Source organism: Abrus precatorius, unplaced genomic scaffold (assembly GCF_003935025.1).
Source record: "Abrus precatorius isolate BTA unplaced genomic scaffold, Abrus_2018 Scaffold11, whole genome shotgun sequence".
In the NCBI taxonomy this organism is placed as follows: Eukaryota; Viridiplantae; Streptophyta; class Magnoliopsida; order Fabales; family Fabaceae; genus Abrus; species Abrus precatorius.
Window position 1 is genome coordinate 29930615 of NW_020874303.1, and position 20237 is coordinate 29950851.

Sequence of the window (20237 nt, forward strand, 5' to 3'; positions counted from 1 at the left end):
TAACTTTCAAGTAATATTTATCACCATTCTTGGTTGAGTCATGACTTGAAAGATTTTAAAATGATGCACTTCCGGGCCACTTTTTGTCATGACGTGTGACATACGGAGTCTGGTAGTTCCAAGAATTAAAAAAAAAAATTGTACATCTTTATGATGAAATATATTGTAACATTAGGCAATGTTCTTATTTAATTTTGTTTTTTTTACTGGTTATAATATTTTCATTTTAAGCATATGCATTTGATACATAGACAATATTTCAAATTCTCTGTTTTCAAAATTAGGCCACTAACACCCAATTGGACTAGTCTTCACACTTTATAACTTTAAAACTCGTAATCAAGTTTGTAGAAAGTAATAGGTTCAACGTTAAAATAACGCAAGAAAAATCACAATTTCGTTCCTCTTACTTCTCTCCCAATATTTTTACGCCCCACGCTTTGACGCAGGCTATGAAAGTTGCAATAGCTACCGGAGGGGGTTTAATCAGCCAGTAGAAATTGGGCACCAAATGACTCCACTCCCTGAACAGTGAACTCGAAGATTAACTCGGACCGTTTTAGCAACATTAGTACTGCAAGAGCCTTAAATGCTCTAGTTAAACTTGTTGGCTCGTAAATATTTACAAAGTTATACCGCTATTACAAGATCCCTTGGATGAGCAATCAAAAGATAATACAACATATTCTGACATGTTTCAAATATTAAAAGAGAGGAACTAATATATCTAATAAAGAACAGTATTATCTCAAGAGAACGTGTCCTCTCGATCTCCCTCAGCAATTGTCTCCCCTTCCTCCATATTGCTGAACTCCAAGAAATGTGTTGGTCTATGATCTTCGTGATAATACTCCCTAGGTGTCCCAAGCTTCGCTCCATATTTCATACCTGATGCGTGTCTCACCCCCATGAAATTGTAATTCCATGGACCATTATCAGGAACCTAGGTAATTGTAGCCAAAAAAACCCAAGACAATCATTAAATCAATACGAAAAATAAAATAAACTAATGATGATGATAAAACCATTTTTAATAAGATAAATAATCATTTTTCAAAATAATGTATAAATATTTCATAACACATAATCATACCGCGCACAATAAAACTTGGGGCAGGCAGGAAAGCTTACCATATAGAAACCAAGGAAGCGATCACTAAGGAGCATCTGAACCTTCTCATAATGAGTGGGAAGGTAACCATGTGGATTGCTTCCCGTATCCTTGTTGACACGTCCCCATTCATAACCCGAGGGAGTGAGCTTGTATGCAGTTAAAGAACAAGAACCAGGAGTAAAGCTGCAAGTCAAGATAATACATTTCTCTCCATCCCATTGTTTATTGTTCTCTAGGATCTTGGCATGTGATGTGAGATCCTGCAATGGTCATTTCTCAGGTGAGACAATGTACCAGGAATCATAAATACATTCCCTTGACAAACAAGATAATCTAAATTTTATTTTTTAGGTAGCGGACAATTGTTTAAAAAGCTAGACTATCTTCCTTTTCCATTCTGTTCTATATTCCAAAGAGAATTTATAAAACTTTGGCATGTCTTGTAAATTGAATTAAAATCAAAAGAAAATTGCAAATTGAAGCAAGCGAAACCTGAGGTGACAACTGCGGAAGCTCATTTGGTTGAGTATGCATCCAGCCTAAAGGTTCCAAATCATTCAAGAAATCATGCTCTGGAAGAGCTGAAGGGAGATGGACTTGCTGATGAGTCCCCCATTGTGGTGGCATCACAATGCAGCGAATTTCTTTAACCTGAGGATTGTCAGGAGGACTAATGCCATACAAGTACCCAGCAATTTGTGTTCGAAGATCTGCTATGCAAATAAACTTTTTCAAAATGTTCTTTGGCATAATATAGGTGTATCCAGTTTCCTGCACCACAAAATCGATATTTAGCACAAGATACGAGTTGCAACTGTAACATGGTTGGCATAAATGAATAAAAATACCACAAACCTTTATATCCTCAGAGTTAACATATATATGATTAACACGAAGGTATAAATTGGTGGCTGATATCGCTCTGACACGCCAATCAGTTTTAGAACCAAAAGCAGCTTGCTCATAGGGACTAGTGGTGGTTACTATAAGCTCTTCACCATGAACATTTGTGGTCTTTGTTGTCACAGCTGTCACTTGATTTGCTTCATGCGCCTGCAAAATAATACATAACTCAGGTAAGCAAACCAAGAACAAGATGATGGAAAAATCAAGTCTAGAGATCAAAAAGGAACAAAACGATGGAGAGATGAACATATATTTAAATATTATGGTTGAGCAGCAGTAAAAATAATGAACCTGTTTCTCAATCTCTGCAATCTGTTGGCGCTGTTGCGAAGGTGGAGTAATCTCAGCTCCAAGTATAATATCACGGATTTCAGACTGAGTCAAAGCTGAAGTATTCACATTATTTTTCTTGGCATAATCTGAAAGTATAAGATCTCTTAATGCAACCTCCACCTGTAAATACATCAGGTTCAGATATATATACTAAGACAAAACAGAGAGCTGCAAAATCAGAAATTTGAACTTTACTACAATGAACTCTACCAAGTGAATAAATTTAATATCAAAGGTTTGCAACTATTTGTTAGGCTCTAAAAATTGAACTTACTACAGTAAAGCACTAAATATCAGAAAATTGCAAATGAAAAACTAAATTACCTTCATCCACTGATCATCACTTAGTGAGGGCCAGATGTGATGAGGTTCAGTGATGATAGTTTTATCAGGCTTCAGTAACATTTTTGCCTTCTCGTTATTTACATGAAGTGCTCGCAGAATCAAGATCAGCCTGGAGAATGCAGTGTATGATGAAATACTCTTCAGCCAGTCATCATAGATGTTGAACAACACCATTTGTGGTTCTGTGGCCTTCAAAATAAGATCCCCAAATTTCTCAATTTTCAAGCATGCCTGGAAAGGAAGCTGCAGTTCACTTCCTTTGATAACAATGTTGGGGAAGTCGAGCAGGTGAACCTCCAACGGATCCAACATTCCTTTACGAGTGACAATAATTTGCTTTGGCTGTTCTTCTACTGGCAGAGACCTTACAAGTGCAGCAACTTCTTCTGCTGTTTTCCACTTAGCCAACTGCCCAAGACGCTTCTGACCAGCCCACACACTGGTATGAATAACCTGCAAGATATATGAAAGATCAATACCTACACAACTAATGTTAAAACACCCCCAGTAAGAACAAAAGCACATAAACAAACCTTAAGAAACAACTGTCCAGTCCTTGGATTGAAAATAAATATGGCACCATTGATGGGCTTTGTTGTAAGATTTCCTTCAAAAGTCTTATGAATTGTAACACGATACACATTAGTGTCATCAACAAACCATATTATTTGGTTGCTGAATATCTCTCCATAGTTTTGAGAAGACAAATATGGTTCAGTGGGCTCAGAAGAGTACAACTGCAAACCTTTCCTTATCCGTTCTCTCAACACATACAATGCAGGATTTGACTGCACACACATTATAACAACAGTATTAGATAACACTCGCTTGGATTCAACACTAGTCATCAAAGCTTAGTGAATATTATGTAAATACAGATTAGACAAGTCATAAATCACGAGAACAATTTTAATCCCGAAAAAAGTGTCAATATACCTATTTGATTATTAATTTTGTAACAAACTTCCAATGTATGATGGTTATTTACCTTCATGATCTTATTCATGGCCTGCTGTAGTAATGGTTTTGACCCAGGGAACCAGTTCCCAAATGCAGAATGCAAGTTATATGCCAAGTCTATGCCAATCATTACCCCTGCATGGAAAACAATGATCAAGTAAACTCTACACACTACACATAAAAAATATATAAAGGAGCATAGGAAAATAATAAAGATGTACCAGTTGGAGATGGATATATAGACATGTTGTCTGTTGTGTAATCCATAAATTTGGCACGAGTGTATCGCTCAATATCGTGAGAGTCGTAATCACCCCATCGAAGCTGAACATCAATCCAGTACTTATTGCTAGCCTTCTGATCAAAAACATCCTTAGATTCAGCAACCAGACTAGGCTTTGACATTGGCCATCTATGGGCAGCAAAGAGAAGAATGTCTGCACAAGAACTGTTCATTTTGTAACTTTTCCTCGGATGAATTGTTTCCTTCTGGACAGTTTCAATCTCCAAAGCATCCAACTCTTGATCCAAAACCTGACAGAGATCCATGACAACACTCTCATGGATCTTCTGCCACAAGTGGGCTCTGAATATCTGAATAAGAGATATCTTCAAAGTGGGTATTTTCCCATGCATGAAAATACCAGTCAGATCTAGCTGCACTTGGAAACCCACATAAACATTGGCTCGGTTAATGGTTGGAGACCACCAAAGGGTAAATCTACGATTGGGTATCTGGTTGAGACCAGATCTCTGAGCATTGGTGAGCTTCTTATACTTCATAGATTCCTCAAAGCCTGATGCCTTTTCCCAAAAGAGACCTTCCCAAGTTGGAAAACTTACAGTGAAAAATAACAGCAAGTAAATTTCAACTTTGTCAGTAGTAGACACAAAATAGCACGAGTTAAATACTAAACATGAATACCCAAACAGCACAAGTTCAAAGGAGAGTCAGACTTACTATGTTCCTTTGAATAAAGTATGTTCAAGAATTCCTTCAACTCCTCCAAGGGCTTGAATAACATCAGTTCGGTAATTGTTCAAGTTCCACAACTTCCCATCATGCCTCTGATGTGTCCACCAGAAGGGATTTTGTTTCAGAACTTGGTACTGCTTGAAATCAGTGCGCACTCTCCATCCTTTATCATAAGCCAAAGTGTGTCTATCCTTCTGAAACAAAGTGTTTATACGCGGTATTCCTCTATCCCATGAATCCTGCAAAACAGATCAACAATAAATAAGACAAGAAGTAGTTTTCCCCTAAAGGAACACACAGGAGTGTTGACCTAACACGCAAAAAACAAAACCCAAATATTAAAATCATCAAGAAGGCATCCAAAACTCACTTCCAGATCTTCAAGGGTCAAACGCCTGTTTTGTGCTTGTGCTTCCTGCCTTTTCAATGCATATTCAGCCCAGACACGCTGTGAATCAATGAACTCGCTCTCCCAAGGCTGCATGATCCAAATAGAAGTATATAAATCTACACAAATCATACCAAGAGTAATGCACATAGATTATTAAGCATAAAATGGAAAGAACTGAGGTTCACCTGTATATAACGATAAAGGTTAGGAATCAGCTGGTCCTCCTCATGACTCATCCCACTTCTGAAGTGGGTCACTCCAACATCTGTCTGCTGACTGTATCGCAGATCACTCTGGGGAATCAAAATGTGACCCATGGACAACATTCCAAGCCCTCCGATTTCTTTGGGGGTATAGAAAATGACAGGGGGAAACCTGACAGAAGAAACAGCAGCATATTTTTTTAATATTTAAACCCAATAGTTCCAAAGTGTTTAGAAATGTGACTAGTTACCTGCTAGGCATCTTTGAGTTGAGTCCAATCTTAATACGAGTCTGAATTTTATTTTCACATTTAACTAGCAAATCTAACAGCTCTTGCGTATGCACAGTTGCCTCCCGGAAGTAAGTCATGAGTCCTAATAAGAACCAAAGACAATGAGAAAACTGATGTAACCTCTTCAAAGAGCTCTTACAATTCAACCTCACTTACCTATTAAAGCTGTATTCCACTTATTGACAATTTTTGTGAATGTAGTAGAACCGGAAGACATAAGAATCTGCCTCACACGATTCTCAAACACTTTCATGTGTTCATCATCAACTCTTAAGAAAGCAACGGCTGTCCTTTCTTTTGTCTGTTCATTCTGGAGATTCCAAACACCATCTCTGGTGTTACTAAATGCTTCTTGAGTCATTCTAATTTTAGGAAGAATCCTTACTTCAAATCCGCACCTGAAGGTTATTGATAAGTATTAATAAAGATAACTTCATTCATTTTATACATAGCAAAAAACAGAAGACCAACAATCCAGAGTCAGTAATGACAGTCTGGTACCAAGGAAATTAACAATTAGAAAGTCAAGTTTCCAATGGAGGAGGGTGAAGACATAAACCAAAAGATATTGATAGAGCCAACCATTATAAACACTACATTTTCAATCACCATCATGGCAGGTTAGACATCCAAGGCCAGTTTAAAATAATCAATACTCACATGCTAAAAAGTAAGTTTGGATTATCCTTGCTGTAAACAGAAACAAAACTGTTCTCCCATTCCAAAGTTGTGATGCTTCGAGGCAGACGATTCTTCATATCCCAAAAGACACTCCTCCCAAGATTGACTGAAATTACAAAAAAGTAAATTATGAAACAAAGTTAGAACCAAAGGTCCACAATATCAAAACCCACACAAGGTAAAAGGAGAAACCAATACCATCATGTTTCATGAGCCTCATTCTAGCATCTCTGGGCCAGCACTTCTTATTATTGTACCCCACCATGTTCTCATTGTTAGGATCAGGGTGCTCAGTGAGATAACGCTGAATGAGGTCCCGAGCCTCCTCATGAGTGAAGCGAAATAATATATGAACCCGATCTATGTACCGAGAATAAAGCCTGATCGGATGCCTGGTCTCAACTTTTGTGTCCCAATAAGTAATGAATTCATTTGGCATCTGCGGTGGGCCAGCAATCTCACTGGCTCGAGTCAATCCAAGCAGCAGAAGATCCAATACCAGTCCATAATATTGAACAACAAAGGAAGCAAACTGTAGACCACGTATAAGACCATATGAATTTGTGTGACTCATATCCTTATATGACAACACGACATTGTTTTTTGCAGTGACATAATCAGCAATATTGTGGTCCAGAACCAATCGCAGAAGCCTGCAACATCAGAAATAAATTTAGAAGCAAAGAAAGCAATAATATATCCACAAAGTGATTTATAAAATGCATACCTGTTAAGCATTGTTAAATCAATCTTCTCAAAAAATTTCTCAAACTTAGTCTGCAGCATCACAACACATTGTCCATCACTGGTGTCCCATATACCTTGCAAATTGTTTATGCCTTGACACCATTTGTAAACCAAAAGGGGAGGTGGCTCTGAATCAGCTGGCTTGATCCAGTTGGGAAAGAGATGACGCTTGTCACCTTCATACCACAGGTATTGATCAAGATATGCATCTGTAATTTTTTCAAGAGGTTCTATCTCATAAACTGGAATCAAGTAGCTATATAAATCCATAAACTCTATTCCAACCTGTCAAAACAAAATAAAACATAAGTGTACTTGTCTTGTGCTAGGAATGAACATCTAAAGCTAACATTTTAATCATATCGACATACTTCTTTGAAAGCACGCTGGGTAAGGAGGTGCCGCTTGATTCGAGATAATGCCTCGTGTGGATTGTCATACGCTTGCTCAATCAGCCCTAACTCCTCTCTTTGCAGTTGATTTAACCTCACTGCAACACTATAGGATTCTTTCAACCTCTCAAGTGCAAGGATAAGCAACTTTGTATCATGTTTGTATGATAAAGGTGGAAATGGAATTGGGGAGAACTTCCTTGATTCCAACCAATGTACAGTTGTTGTATAGATAGCAACAGCTTCTTCAGGAGTAACATATGGACCATCTTTCAAATAATTGTGTTGACGTTCCTGCAACAGGGATAAATCATTGTAAACCAACTTAACAAATAACAAAAATGGATTCTATAAAAACAATTCACAGAACAATTCTTTGAAAATACCTGCTCTGCCTTCAGCCAGAGGCGTGTCAATCTTCCAAGATTCTTTCGACAAACAGTCTTATCCACAGTAGCACCTCTTCTTATACGCTCACGATTGTAATGAGCAACATTTGTCCACCAGTCTGCTTTTGATTTCACATACCGAAGGATCATGTTCTCGATGGGAACAGGCAGGCCAGGAACCTATGCATTAAAAATCAAGTAAATCAACAAAAAAGACTGTGACGGAGTGAACCAAATTAAAATGAGGCCAGTTAATTCTTCATAAAACCCAAAAAGAAAAAAAAAAAACCCTCCAATAAGTAGCCTTTCTTGGCTACAATAGTTTAACCATATTTGAGAAAACTATCAGAAATAAGTTTGCATTGCTTATTGTAGCTCATTATGTTGAGGACCCATAAAGGCTTATATAGCAACACCTCTTAGTGCACATTTGGATTGAAAAAAAAAAAAAAACACATTTTTTCAACAGTTCAACTTCCTAGGAGATTATTAACCCCACTGAGTCTTAATTTTAAGAATTCACCAGCAATACAATTAACTGATGTTTGGATTAGTGTATTAAAAAATGTCTTTTCATATTCCTAAGAAATTATTTCCTCAAAATCAAGCAGAAACAGACATATCACTAATCCAAATTACAATCAAATAGTTATTTACCTTCCAAGGAATATTTGCCTTCCAGCATCGCCAAGCCTCACTCAAATGCTGCAATATAGTTCTTGCCTTATTCTGCTTTATACCCTCTGCCATCAGGGAGAAAAACAACTTCAGTATATCACATGGTGAAAGAAACCTAAAATCAGAAAGCGCAAAAAATGTTAAATCAACAGCAATAATACCTGGCATAGCATCAAGCACATCATGCATAACTGCTGCCCGAAGCTCTAAGTCAAAGTGGCTCTCAACACGCTGCTTGGTGACAGTCTTTGCCACTCCTTTGGAGTGGCGCCCCTCAAACTGTCGTGCAAGTAAATTGCCCAACCATCGCTCAAGAAGGGGAACTATACCACGAAGAAAGAATAACCAAACCCTCCACATTGGTGCCCAAAACCCACAGCCAGGTCCCTTCCCAACAGGCCCAGTGTTAAAGCGGTAGTAAATCAAGTGCTTCAGGTCCTTGCACATTCTTATTTGTCGCATAAGCCTGTACTTGTACCTATACATTCCAGTCAATTGACCAACATGTGAAAAAGTATATTGCAGACCATCAGCAAGCTGGAAAGCATCCACGTTTCCCAAACGGAACTGAACATTGGCATCAACCACAAGTTTTGTCAATCGAAGAATCTCACGACAGAGATGAAAAGCATTACCAAATCGTGATTTCTTTCGCTCTTTTGTAGTCAAGGTTTTCACAGGCTTTAGATTGAAATTATAATCAAGATGAAGGTAGTTCAAATTTTTCCTGTGTATCAACAGATTCAGCATGTTATACCCCTGCCTACAAACTTGAAGACCTGCCTCAACCCAATCAAGTTCTGTGGTTTGGAAAAACTTTGTTGCTTGGAGAGATCGAAATAAGTGCTTCTTTTTTTGAGCCTTAGGAGGTCTATGATGCAGCTCATTCAACACAAAACACTTCAGCAATTTCTGATAACTAACACGAACTTTAACGGGGTATGATGGAGGACTGTTAAACAATTAAAAAAGAACACAGTTAATTTTTGTCCATCTATTTGAGAAAAATGCATTGTCATATGCATGAATAAAAAATGAAATACACACTAAAAAGCATAAGAAGGAGGTTGGGTTAAACTTACCAATGCTCCTTATACCATTCTGACACAAGAGGAATATCTTCTGCCCGCCTCATGCGACCAGATCTCATGTTAAAAGGACGAGGAGCAAACAGTAAGGAGATTCCAGCAGCTGTGGTGTCTGTATAAAGTTGTATATCTCTAAGCAAAGGTTCCACACCATCAGGCAATATCCAATCATCATCATCATCGTCATCGGGAAGTCTCTTCTCACGCCGCTCTTTGTTAGCACTGGTTATTGGGTGTATCAAGGGATCATAATAAAATGCTGGTAGATCAGGATCTTCAGTTTTTATGTACATGACCATGGGAGTATGATACACACAAAGCTTAACTTTGCGAGGCCTGTTGTTATAAAGATGGGGAAAAGCAATTCTATACTCTGTCCGAAGTGGTGACCTTATAATGAGTTTATTTATGTCATTAAACTCATTCCAGTCCTCATCTCCCTTCTCCATATCACGGTAGAGAGGCTCAAATTTAGGTCCACCTGGAGGGCATAAATATCAGAAAAATAAATGCATGATTTTGAATCAGCTCTTCACACTATACTCTAATGTGCATAATATTGTTTGTAACATGACTTTCTATGTCTCTCTTACAGTTCATTAAAATCAGCATTGTTTCCCAGTTTTATATCTAGCAATATCTAGATTGACGGGGATTTAAGCACAATCAATATCTAACTCAGTAAATAACAGTAAGTACTGAATCTTTTTAATATTAGTAGCAAAAAATATAATGAAAGAAATCCATGTACCAGGGATGCACATGTTCAACGCCTTTGCAGTAAAAAATGACTCCATGTCAAACAAGTAGAAATAATTGCGGTCAATTAAATCAGACAGAAGCTGCCCAGCTAGCCGATGCAAAGTTGCCATTATAGGAAGGGAGAGATGCCATTTCCGGTAACTAGGACCATTAATGAGCTTTGTTTTCACGAGAGGTTTATGGTCATAAAACCAGGTATACACAGCAGAGTCTTCTTCTTCATCAAGCTCCAGTTGAATCGGCTCTAGAGGATCAACATCTAAAAGATTATCAGCATAGTCTAGCGGAGGCTCCTCATCATCAAATGGGGGAAACCGCATCCGCTTAAAATGACGACGATCTCTTTTCTCCCTTCTCATCATGATCCACATTGTACCCCACTGCACAATAGTTTGTTTAGAGAAGAATAAAGATAAAAAAAATGCTGTGTCATGATCATACACAATAAAGTTGACTTTATAATAATAACATCTTTGAGCTGCTGCATGTCTACACTAAGCAGAAAAGAGAAAGTCAAACCTGAGCAAGATAAATAGGCTCGACAACCCATGGTATTTCATTGACAAATGTGATGGCACCGGAAATATGGTACAAGACCTTCACATCTCGGACCTACATTCACAAAAGTAAATAGATAGATGCTATAAGTAAGGGACCAATGTACAGTAAATCAAACAGAGATGAAGAAAACTGGACAGCGATGATTGATCATGTCTGAGGAACTGGAAAATGCAGAGAACCTGTTCCCATGGCATAGGCATGTTTTCCAGGAGCTTGTAAACTGCATGTGGAATGAATTTAAGTGCTCCAAGATAAACACGCTTGTCATGACGATATTTCTTTGATGACATATCACCATGATCCCTGAAATAAAGAATAGCAAAGAAAATCATGTGTTAAATCTATAGTCCCTTTACTATTATCAGATAAAATTTAATTTGTATTGCTAAGAGAAAGACTATATATATATATAACAAGTCAGAGTCTCAATATATTCCCTTTATTGCCAACAAGGAAACAGCCTGTGGTATGAAAATGAACTTATATACAAAACAGTGAAGACGTTTATCAGTATGTACTCCTAATGTCTTTAAGCTAAAATTGAGCATCACAGAAGCCTAAACTGAAAATATAATGTCCATGTCACTTCAATGTATTTCTTCATAAGAAAAAGGGGAAAATAACGAATTATCCTTGTCATAGTTCGCGACACGGAATAATGAATATACTTAACAGCTAATCCTAACAAGTGTGCCCGGCGTCCTCTCTCGGGCAAAATCAAACTACTTCAAACTCACTTATAACTTTCAAAATTAAACAAATAGATTCAACAACATGGTATTTCCAAGGTAGGTGGAACATCACGACCAAAAATTCAGATTCTAAAGGACAGAGTACTCGTAGCAGTAATTAGTCAAAGAACTTCTAAGAAGCTGAGAGAGATCACAACTGGTGAAAGAAAGAACACTTGCCTGATGATTTTCCTAACATGTTCGGGAGGCATGTCCTCTTTCTGCGTCTCAACAAACCCGAACTTCCTCTTGTCACTGTAACGCTTCGAGTTAAGCTGCTGCCATTTCCTGGCCTTCTCCTCGAGCCGAGCCTCTGCATCGGCCTCTGTCTCTGCAGGGGCCGGAGGCGGGGGCGGAGGTGGAAGCACCGTATACGACGGTTGCGCGGCCGGAGGCGGAGGAATCGGAGGAACAGAAGTTCCAGGGGGCACAAGCTGACCGTTGTTCCACATCTTGAAAATGCTCTACTCTGACGGAGCTTGAAGCTGGGAAATTGGATGAGGTAATATAGTGTGTAATGATTGGGAATAGCTTCAGAGCATGTTCTTTTTAAAGTGAATAAAGAGCCTTGAAGGGCTCTACGCACCGACTTGCAGGTTCTAGGGTTTACGAGTGAAAGATAAAATGAACAGAGCTACGAAGCAGTGGAACAACACTGGGCGCTGAGAAAATTTCTTTTTAGTTTTATCGATGATGGCTACCGCACGTGCCGCCTTTTGGATACCGCCTTCAAAATTGGGTTGCCGTTATTTGGGCTGTTTCTTTGGGCCTAACTGTATGATAGGCCTAAACTTTACAAAAAAAATCGCTCCTTATAATCAATAATCAATGTTGACTAAAAAATAATAATAAACATCTTTTTTCTAGTCCTATTATCTCACGTGTGTTATTGTCGTTAAGATACTATTACTAATACTTTTAGCATTGTCACCACAAATATTAACCTCAGTCTTATTGATAATTTTGTCTCTTTTATTCTTTATACATAGCAACTTTTTAAAAAATTTAGTGATTTTTATTGTTACTTTTAGCTTTTACAGCATATTATTATTCTTTATTCTTACATATTCATACAATATATTATTGAGTTAAAATTGGAGAAATGTCCATGGATCCAAAATAATTATTGAAAAATGCGTATTTTGACTATTTGATAGGAAAGAAGGAATTAAGATATGGAATGATGGTTAACTCCCTCTACAAAATGGATCCATATTAATAGATACCGATACAATATTCTGTAATAAATTTTATGATAAAGATATTTTCTTGTTCCTTTTTCATTTTAAACCATCTCGCATAACTCAAAATTATTTTTTGCCCTTGTTGGAAAGTCATGGTTGACATAATCTGTTGTTTGGTTTATATTTTATTCCAAGTTATAGATTAGTCATATATTTATAAATATCACTTCTATGAAAAAATTGTTTAATTATATCTTTTTGTTTCTGCGATAGTATAATTTTTTAAAAATTTATATTTTAAAAATATGTTCAAATTTGATTTCTGTTGTTTTTAAATATTTAAAATTAATATTTATTATCAACTATCTTTTGTTAAACAATTATTTGAATAGTTTGAGTATAAGTTACTACTGTTACATTATCGCTATTTTCAGTGTGTTATTAATTAAAAAATAATATTTATAAAAAATCATAAAATTATATTGTTTTAAAAAAATTAATTATTAAAAAAGTCCTTAAACATTTCTAACATTTTCTTCGTAAACATTATTCCTCTTTTACATCAGTGCCAACAACATTACACAGTAAAAGTTGTAACTTTTTTGTATTGTCTGTCTCCTAAATAGTGATTCTTTTGTTCTCACTTCTTCCTTGTCATAAAAATTCATGGGTTGGATGATACCCTTAAGTTGATGTAGAATGAGATAAAACAAGAGATAGAAAAAGAATAATCTAACATCATGCTTTAATTTACAATAATGCAATGTCCATAAGCTCAACACAACCCAAGCTAAACCCTGAGGAAGAGATACAACAAAAAGAGACAAACTCACATCCCTACCACCCTTAAATTCCAACACCAAACAAAAACTTGCACAAACAGAACATAGAACCGAGACAATATTGGCAAGGGCAATTGTTGGGTAACATGTTTCCCTGTCAACACTAACACAGTTTGGCCTACTATTACTACTAGGTCTATTATCTTTGCCAATTCCAACATGGGCAATCAAAGGATCTCACTCGAAAAGGATGTCCAACAAGTGGGGAAGGAAGAACCACGTGAACATACTAATGCAGAAAAAAATAAGAAGAAGAATAACCAAAAAGTGAAATAACTTTAGTACGTCTTTTAGCACAAATGAATAAGAGTGAACAATTAACACCTTAACTTATTTAGATAATCGATAGATCGATCTCTAGTTTCAGTTTGACCACATTAACAATGCATTGCGTGTATTTAATAATATTTTTCACAAGAACTTCCCATCTTAGAACATTTGCATAAAATAGTTGCCCAGTGTTGATTGTGACAATTAGGTTGCACATGTTGGTAAAGAACACTGCATTCAAGTACTTAAAGGAAAATACAAATAGAAAAACAAAAAAATTGTTTGGGTCTGCAAAGGAAAATAAAGTGTAAAATGAAAGGAAGATCAAAGGACTTTATTTTGTGTCACGTTAATTTTTTCTCTTAATTCCGCTATTCACTAGGCTTTGCATAGTGATTGATTTTGGTGCAATTTTTTTTGTATTTATGATAGTAAAGCTCATTACTATAAATGAGAATGGATCAGACTCTCTGTTAAAGTCTACGACTTAATTTATTTAAAGCCTAATTTAACTCGACTTTCTTTATTAGAAATGTCAGATTTAAACTTTTAAAAAATATCAGGCTTAAGTTAAAAAAATCTTTTAAAACTATTAAGACACTTAATTAAATAATTATATTATTTTATAATTTATATATTTGTAATAAATATTTTTAGAAAAATTTATATATACATATGTAACATAATGTACGACATAGTTTAGTATATATACTTTAATAATATAATAATTATAATTAAACTATGAAAGTATTAATTAAAACTCATCATAAAAAAATTATCGATTAAAATTTTGTACATATTAATATATATAACATAATTTAGTATTTAATCTATAATAATATAATAATTATAATTATATTATTAAAGTATAAAACTTAATATTTAAATATAATTATTTATTATATATTTTTTATTAATAATAATTCTTTCGACTTATTAGTCTGTTGACTATTAGCTCATTAATCTATTGGTCAGTTAAATTTAAATTAGTATCATTTAAATGTCTTAATTTTAAATAGACTATTAAGTCAGGTCAAAATTTTTAAAAAATTAGATAATAATTTAACGTATATAAGTCATAAGTATAAGGTCATAAGCGTAAGTTCAGTCTCCAGTTTTATATAATAAATTAGGCTCATTTAATCTTAACTTTAATTCGATCTAACATATTCTTATCTTTATTCTGATCAATTTTCCTCCTTCATAAATGATAAAAAAAAGATAAAAGTTAAAAAAATAATTTTTTACAAATATTAAAATTTATTTAATAAGATAAAAAGACGTGAGAGTAATGAAATTGAATTTAATTCAACTTATCACTTAATGCATGATAGTTGATGACATAAATTAATTAAAAACTTCTTAAAACTGTTAGACTAAATGATAATAATTTTTTAAAAACTTATTATAAAGAGAATTATTTCTATAAAAATAAAAACACATTTAAATAAATAAAAAAAAGTAAAAAACCTATACCAGAAGAACTCTCTTTGTAAACACGACTTAGGCTTATTTTGAAGTAAAGATATAGATTTATTCTTTTTGTTTGTCTACCTTTTTTTCACCATTGTTTTTTCTATTTGTTGCAAGTATTATAATTTGCGAAACAAATATTAGTTTGAAGATCAAAAGCTTTTGTAAAAGTTTGGCATGAACTGTTATAAGATTTTATATCGTATACTAATTTTTATGTTTTTTAGATTTTAGTGAAGTTTTTGTATTCTGAGATAATTATCTGTGGTATAATTAAAGTTGGTATAGCTTTAATGTGAATTTGAATTCAAATGGAGAGTTAAAACTATCACAAGAGATATTAAAAATAATATAATAAGTATTTAAAATTACTTATTAATGTTACTAAAGAATTACTTGACGGAGAAAATAAAAATATATAAATAATTTTGTTATCTTTTAAGATTTTTCTTTATCGACAAGATAATAATATTTTTTGGGAGTTTGACTTATAATAATCTTTTAAACAATTTACAAGAGTCTAAATTTGAAATAGATAAAGTGGAATAGAACAATATAATATATTTTATTTGTTTATATTTCATACTTTTCTATTATAATTTTTTTTTTACCGATTATAAAAAAGTTATTTCACAAACTTATACATATTAACACAATAAGATAAATTTAAGTTCTACACATGTCATCTATTAAGAAAAGAAGCATAATTATATCATAGAGTACTCTACTTTAAGTATTAATGGAATTTTTTTATTTTTGTCTTTTTAACCGTAACACATATTAAAATAAAAATACACATAACAATGCCAGTAGATGCCTGAAACATATATAAATTGTTCAGGTATGTAGCATATAATACAGATCACATATAGAGGCGATGTGATTCTAAAAAAAATAATTAAAAGATTAAAACATTTTTCAAGGGTTATTATTATTTTATCATGAAAGTTACAAACGATGCAACTCTATTTTAATATTTTGTTACTAAAAGTTTAAATTGATATAAAAAAGTAAAACTTATTTAATTATAGGCTGTGCACAATTGAAATGCCGTGTATAAAGGCTTAACATACATCTTCTTAACGTAATATTTATCTTCTATGGTAGCAACACAGAGTGATGACCATAAGTATAAAGAATAAATTGTAATTCTTATAATTATTTTGATTAAATATAAAAAAGTTATTAATGAGAGGATGTGACGGGATAAACAACGCACATGAGAATTTATATAACCCAGAATTTTATTTTCTATCAGCACGTAACTTGTTGTTGGGAACTTGACCAATCCAAGAGAGGAATATCAATTAATACATTGAATATCAAGAAATAGCAAATCACCTTTTTCCCTTCTTCCCTTTCATATATTTGTTTGGGAGCGCAACCCTAATCCAACCCTATTTCGGATTGAAAATTGGTATTTGGGGAAGAAGAAGAATAAGAAGAAGAAGAAGAAGAAGAAGAAGCATTATTGTTATTGAACGATGTCTGCTGCGGTGTGCGGAAGCAAGAGATCTTTCTTCGAAGACCTTCCTCCTTCCCCCCCAGTTTCCAAGAGGCTCCGTTGTTCCTCCTCTCCTATTCGTCTTTCGATTTCAAACCTCATCGATCACCTTCGCCCTCTCTTTCCTCATATGGATGACCAGGTTTTCTTCTTCTTCTTCTTCCTTTTTTTTTTTTTTGTTGCTTAATTGGATAATAGAATTTATGATTATTGCCATGTTTCGTTGGTTTAGGTCCTTGAGAGAGCACTTCTAGAATGTGGCAACGACTTAGATGCCGCCATCAAGAGCCTGCACGGCCTCTGCTTGGGATCTGCCGATGATAATTCTGAAACTGCTCAACAATCTCAGCCTAACATCGACACAGGTACGATAAGTTCGTTCAAATGTTCTCTATTGAATTAGGGATTGTCAATTTTGAATTATACCCGTGAAATTAGGTATATACGTTTATTTAAATGTTTTATGAGAAGAAACGCGTTATTGTGTGATAGTTTTTTTTTTTAATCTCTGCGTATTTCTAACTCGTATTAACCGCCATAAGAAAACAAAACACGGGTTTAGAATTTCAATTAGATATTCACTGGGAATTGATGGATTTATTTATTTTTTTGAAAAATTTGCAGGTACATTGGAAGATAATGGCGATGCTTCTGCTTCTGGGAATCAGTCAGCTTCCAACAATCTTCCTGCAGATGGAGCAGAATGGATTGACTTGTTCGTTAGAGAAATGACGTGTGCTACTAGTGTTGATGATGCCAGAGCTCGTGCTGCTAGATTGCTGGAGGTTCTAGAGAAATCGATCAGTGCACATGCAAGTTCTGGTGCAACAACTGCTCTTCAAAGGGTATGTGTTCATGCTAGAATTTCTTATCTTTATTGTACAGCCCTTTAGAATTTGGGAAGGCAATTATGGAGTAGAATTGATTCTTGTGGCTGTAGACATTACTGAGTTAGCCAATACCCCCTTTAAAGGTTTGTATTGGCATCTTGCTTGTAACTAAGTAAATGTCCTCTTTGAGGAGCAACATAAACGCACAATACATGCTATGGGCAAGGGACTATTGAACTATCAGTTGGATGATGTTAATAGCTGAAGTGTTGAGCTTGCATAGTAGTTGTGATCAGAGGTTTTTATTTTCAGGAAAATTTGATGCTGAAGGAGCAAATTGAAGTGTTGACTAAGGAGAAAAATTGTTTTAAAAGTGCTTTTAGAATCCAGCTTGAACGTCTTTCTGATTATGAGGATAAAAACCAAGAGTTGCAACAGCTGAAGCAGTTGGTGTCACAATACCAGGAGCAGATCAGAACTCTTGAGGTTAGATCAGCTTTTATCCCAGTTCAGTTCACACAGTTTACCCTTTAATCAGAACGTTTCAATAATTCTCATCATTTGGTTTTAAATTTTTTAAACTTTAACTAATAACTGTATAAAGTTTGAATTCCTTTCTGTTGTAAAATGGAAGATAGAAAAAAAGAGGCAAAGACATGATGAAATTATAAGATTAATAAAATATTTTGTATTTAAAATCTCTTTTGGGCATGCCGATGAATGCTGTATCTCTGATTTTGTTGACAGGTGAATAACTACGCTTTGCGGATGCATCTGAATCAGGCACAACAGTACAACCCTTTTCCGGGGCGTTTCCCTCCTGATGCCTTCTAACGCAATCAATGTGTAGAATATCATAACTGAGGCAGTAAAATAGCCGCGTCTGGTTAATTAATTATATCTGGTGTTTCTTATTCCAAAGAAAAAAATGTGTTTTTAATTGTTGCAGTTTATGTAGCTCCTGTAGGTCATGGAATAGTAGTTATTCCCAGTCAGGGGGTGATTCTATCTTGTCAACGTGCGATAGAATATAATTTGACATTATAGATAAAATTATTCGTCAGTTAATTCAATTATTTATTTTTCACCGATTGTTTATTAGCAGTAAGTGTACTGTAATTACCAAGAATGTTCAGGATCACTTTGGTGTGCCATCAGAACAGGCTATATTACAAATTGTCTTTTGCTCTTTTAGGGTCTTGAATATTTTCAATTATCACCTTGGCAATGGTCGTTCCATACTAGCTAATCTTGATTTCCAATTTTCCATTTTTGAGATGATCTTTTGACAATCTCTCTAAAGCCTGGGCCATGAGCATTTGCACTATTTGTAACTGCTACATATTTTGATTTTGTAAGCCAAAATTTTAAAACACTAAATATATTTTTACCCTCATTTTTTCTTGTATCTAATTTTCATCTCTCTCCCTTTATCACATTTTTTACTTGTTTTTTTTTTTCTTTTTCCTTTCTTTTCTATTTCTCGATCTCAAATTGCATCTAAGGATAAAAATAGGCTAGGTTAGGCTTTATATAAAGAGGCTTGATCTATTTAATAATTTTAAAGCTTGAACTTGGCCTATTATTTACAATAGGCTTTTTATTAAGTCTATTAGCTTTTTTAACTGCCTATTTTGTATTGAAACATTTAACATGTCATTAAATTTTTTTGTAAATAGACTATTAAACTATCTAAATAGATATGTTTTTTAAAAATTTATAAAATTTATATTTAAATAAACTATTAAAAAATATGTAATAAAGATTTTCTTTAATTTTAACACAAAAAAAAGTCAAGATTTTTAATTTAAAATTTTATTATTTTAAAATTTAATTGATTTAATATATTATTATATTATAGTTTTTATATAAAATTATTTGATATATTATTATAAATTTTAAATAAACTATTTTAATAAGTTTAAAAAACTTTTTTTTAAACTTAAATTTAATTTATTTAATTAAATAATCTTTTTAAAAAATTTAAATTAAATTTATTAATTAAATAAATTAGATCGAGTTAAATTTTAAAAAAGTTAGATTGTAAGCTTCTTTTTAATCTATTTTTTTTTTTTATCTCTAATTGCATCCTGTTATAAAGATGTGAATATTATATTTTTAATTTTTAAGTCTTAAAACGAGCTAGGCAAACGGGCATATAATATCTGACTTTTAGTTTGGACTAATTAATAAGATTTTAGATATTTAACGGGAGAACAATATTGATTTGATAATTTAGCCACAGTGGAATATCAATTGAAAGTTCTTTCGCAGTGGTTTGACTGATTTTCAATTTTATAATTTCATAAAATTGATGTTTCGAAAGAACATAATAAATTCCTTGAGTTAAAGTTGTTCAATATCTTTTAAAAATCCATTCTGTTTAAAGGAACATTTGTATGGATTTATGGTATATTAGTTAAATTGAAAATATGATTACTTTTATAATGAATGTATTTTAGCTTTATGTATTTATTATTATTATTATTATTATTATTATTATTATCGTGGTTGTTATTACTTGGATAGAAGATAAAGTGGCCAATAGCTTGTTTTTTCGTTAAAATGATTTTTTTTTATCGTA

The 20237-nt window shown here is 33.9% G+C and overlaps 2 protein-coding genes across 4 annotated transcripts; one reads left to right on the plus strand and one right to left on the minus strand.

The window, feature by feature from the left end:
- Positions 1-302: 302 nt before the first annotated feature.
- LOC113854287 (pre-mRNA-processing-splicing factor 8A) lies at positions 303-12227 on the minus strand. 3 transcript variants are annotated; one of them, XM_027485203.1, is made up of 26 exons: positions 11794-12227; positions 10999-11122; positions 10778-10870; positions 10248-10638; positions 9491-9977; positions 8570-9360; positions 8388-8473; positions 7728-7910; positions 7321-7635; positions 6930-7234; positions 6401-6855; positions 6182-6308; positions 5678-5919; positions 5480-5603; positions 5211-5400; positions 5005-5112; positions 4620-4873; positions 3880-4496; positions 3687-3793; positions 3232-3486; positions 2678-3151; positions 2312-2473; positions 1970-2167; positions 1607-1885; positions 1132-1374; positions 303-943 (listed from the first exon to the last, which is right to left on the minus strand). In XM_027485203.1, exons 1-26 carry the CDS (start codon positions 12000-12002, stop codon positions 749-751), a joined length of 7014 nt encoding a protein of 2337 aa, XP_027341004.1. In that variant the 5' UTR covers positions 12003-12227; the 3' UTR covers positions 303-748. The 3 variants fall into 3 exon arrangements, with proteins under 3 accessions (XP_027341004.1, XP_027341003.1, XP_027341002.1); XM_027485202.1 differs by having other exon boundaries at positions 11731-12227; XM_027485201.1 differs by having other exon boundaries at positions 8388-9360; positions 11731-12227.
- Positions 12228-16578: 4351 nt separating this feature from the next.
- On the plus strand, positions 16579-18841 carry LOC113854288. The gene is made up of 5 exons (XM_027485204.1): positions 16579-16965; positions 17056-17188; positions 17448-17668; positions 17966-18139; positions 18401-18841. The coding sequence occupies exons 1-5, from the start codon at positions 16804-16806 to the stop codon at positions 18485-18487; spliced, it is 777 nt and encodes a 258-aa protein (XP_027341005.1). The 5' UTR covers positions 16579-16803; the 3' UTR covers positions 18488-18841.
- Positions 18842-20237: the final 1396 nt, after the last annotated feature.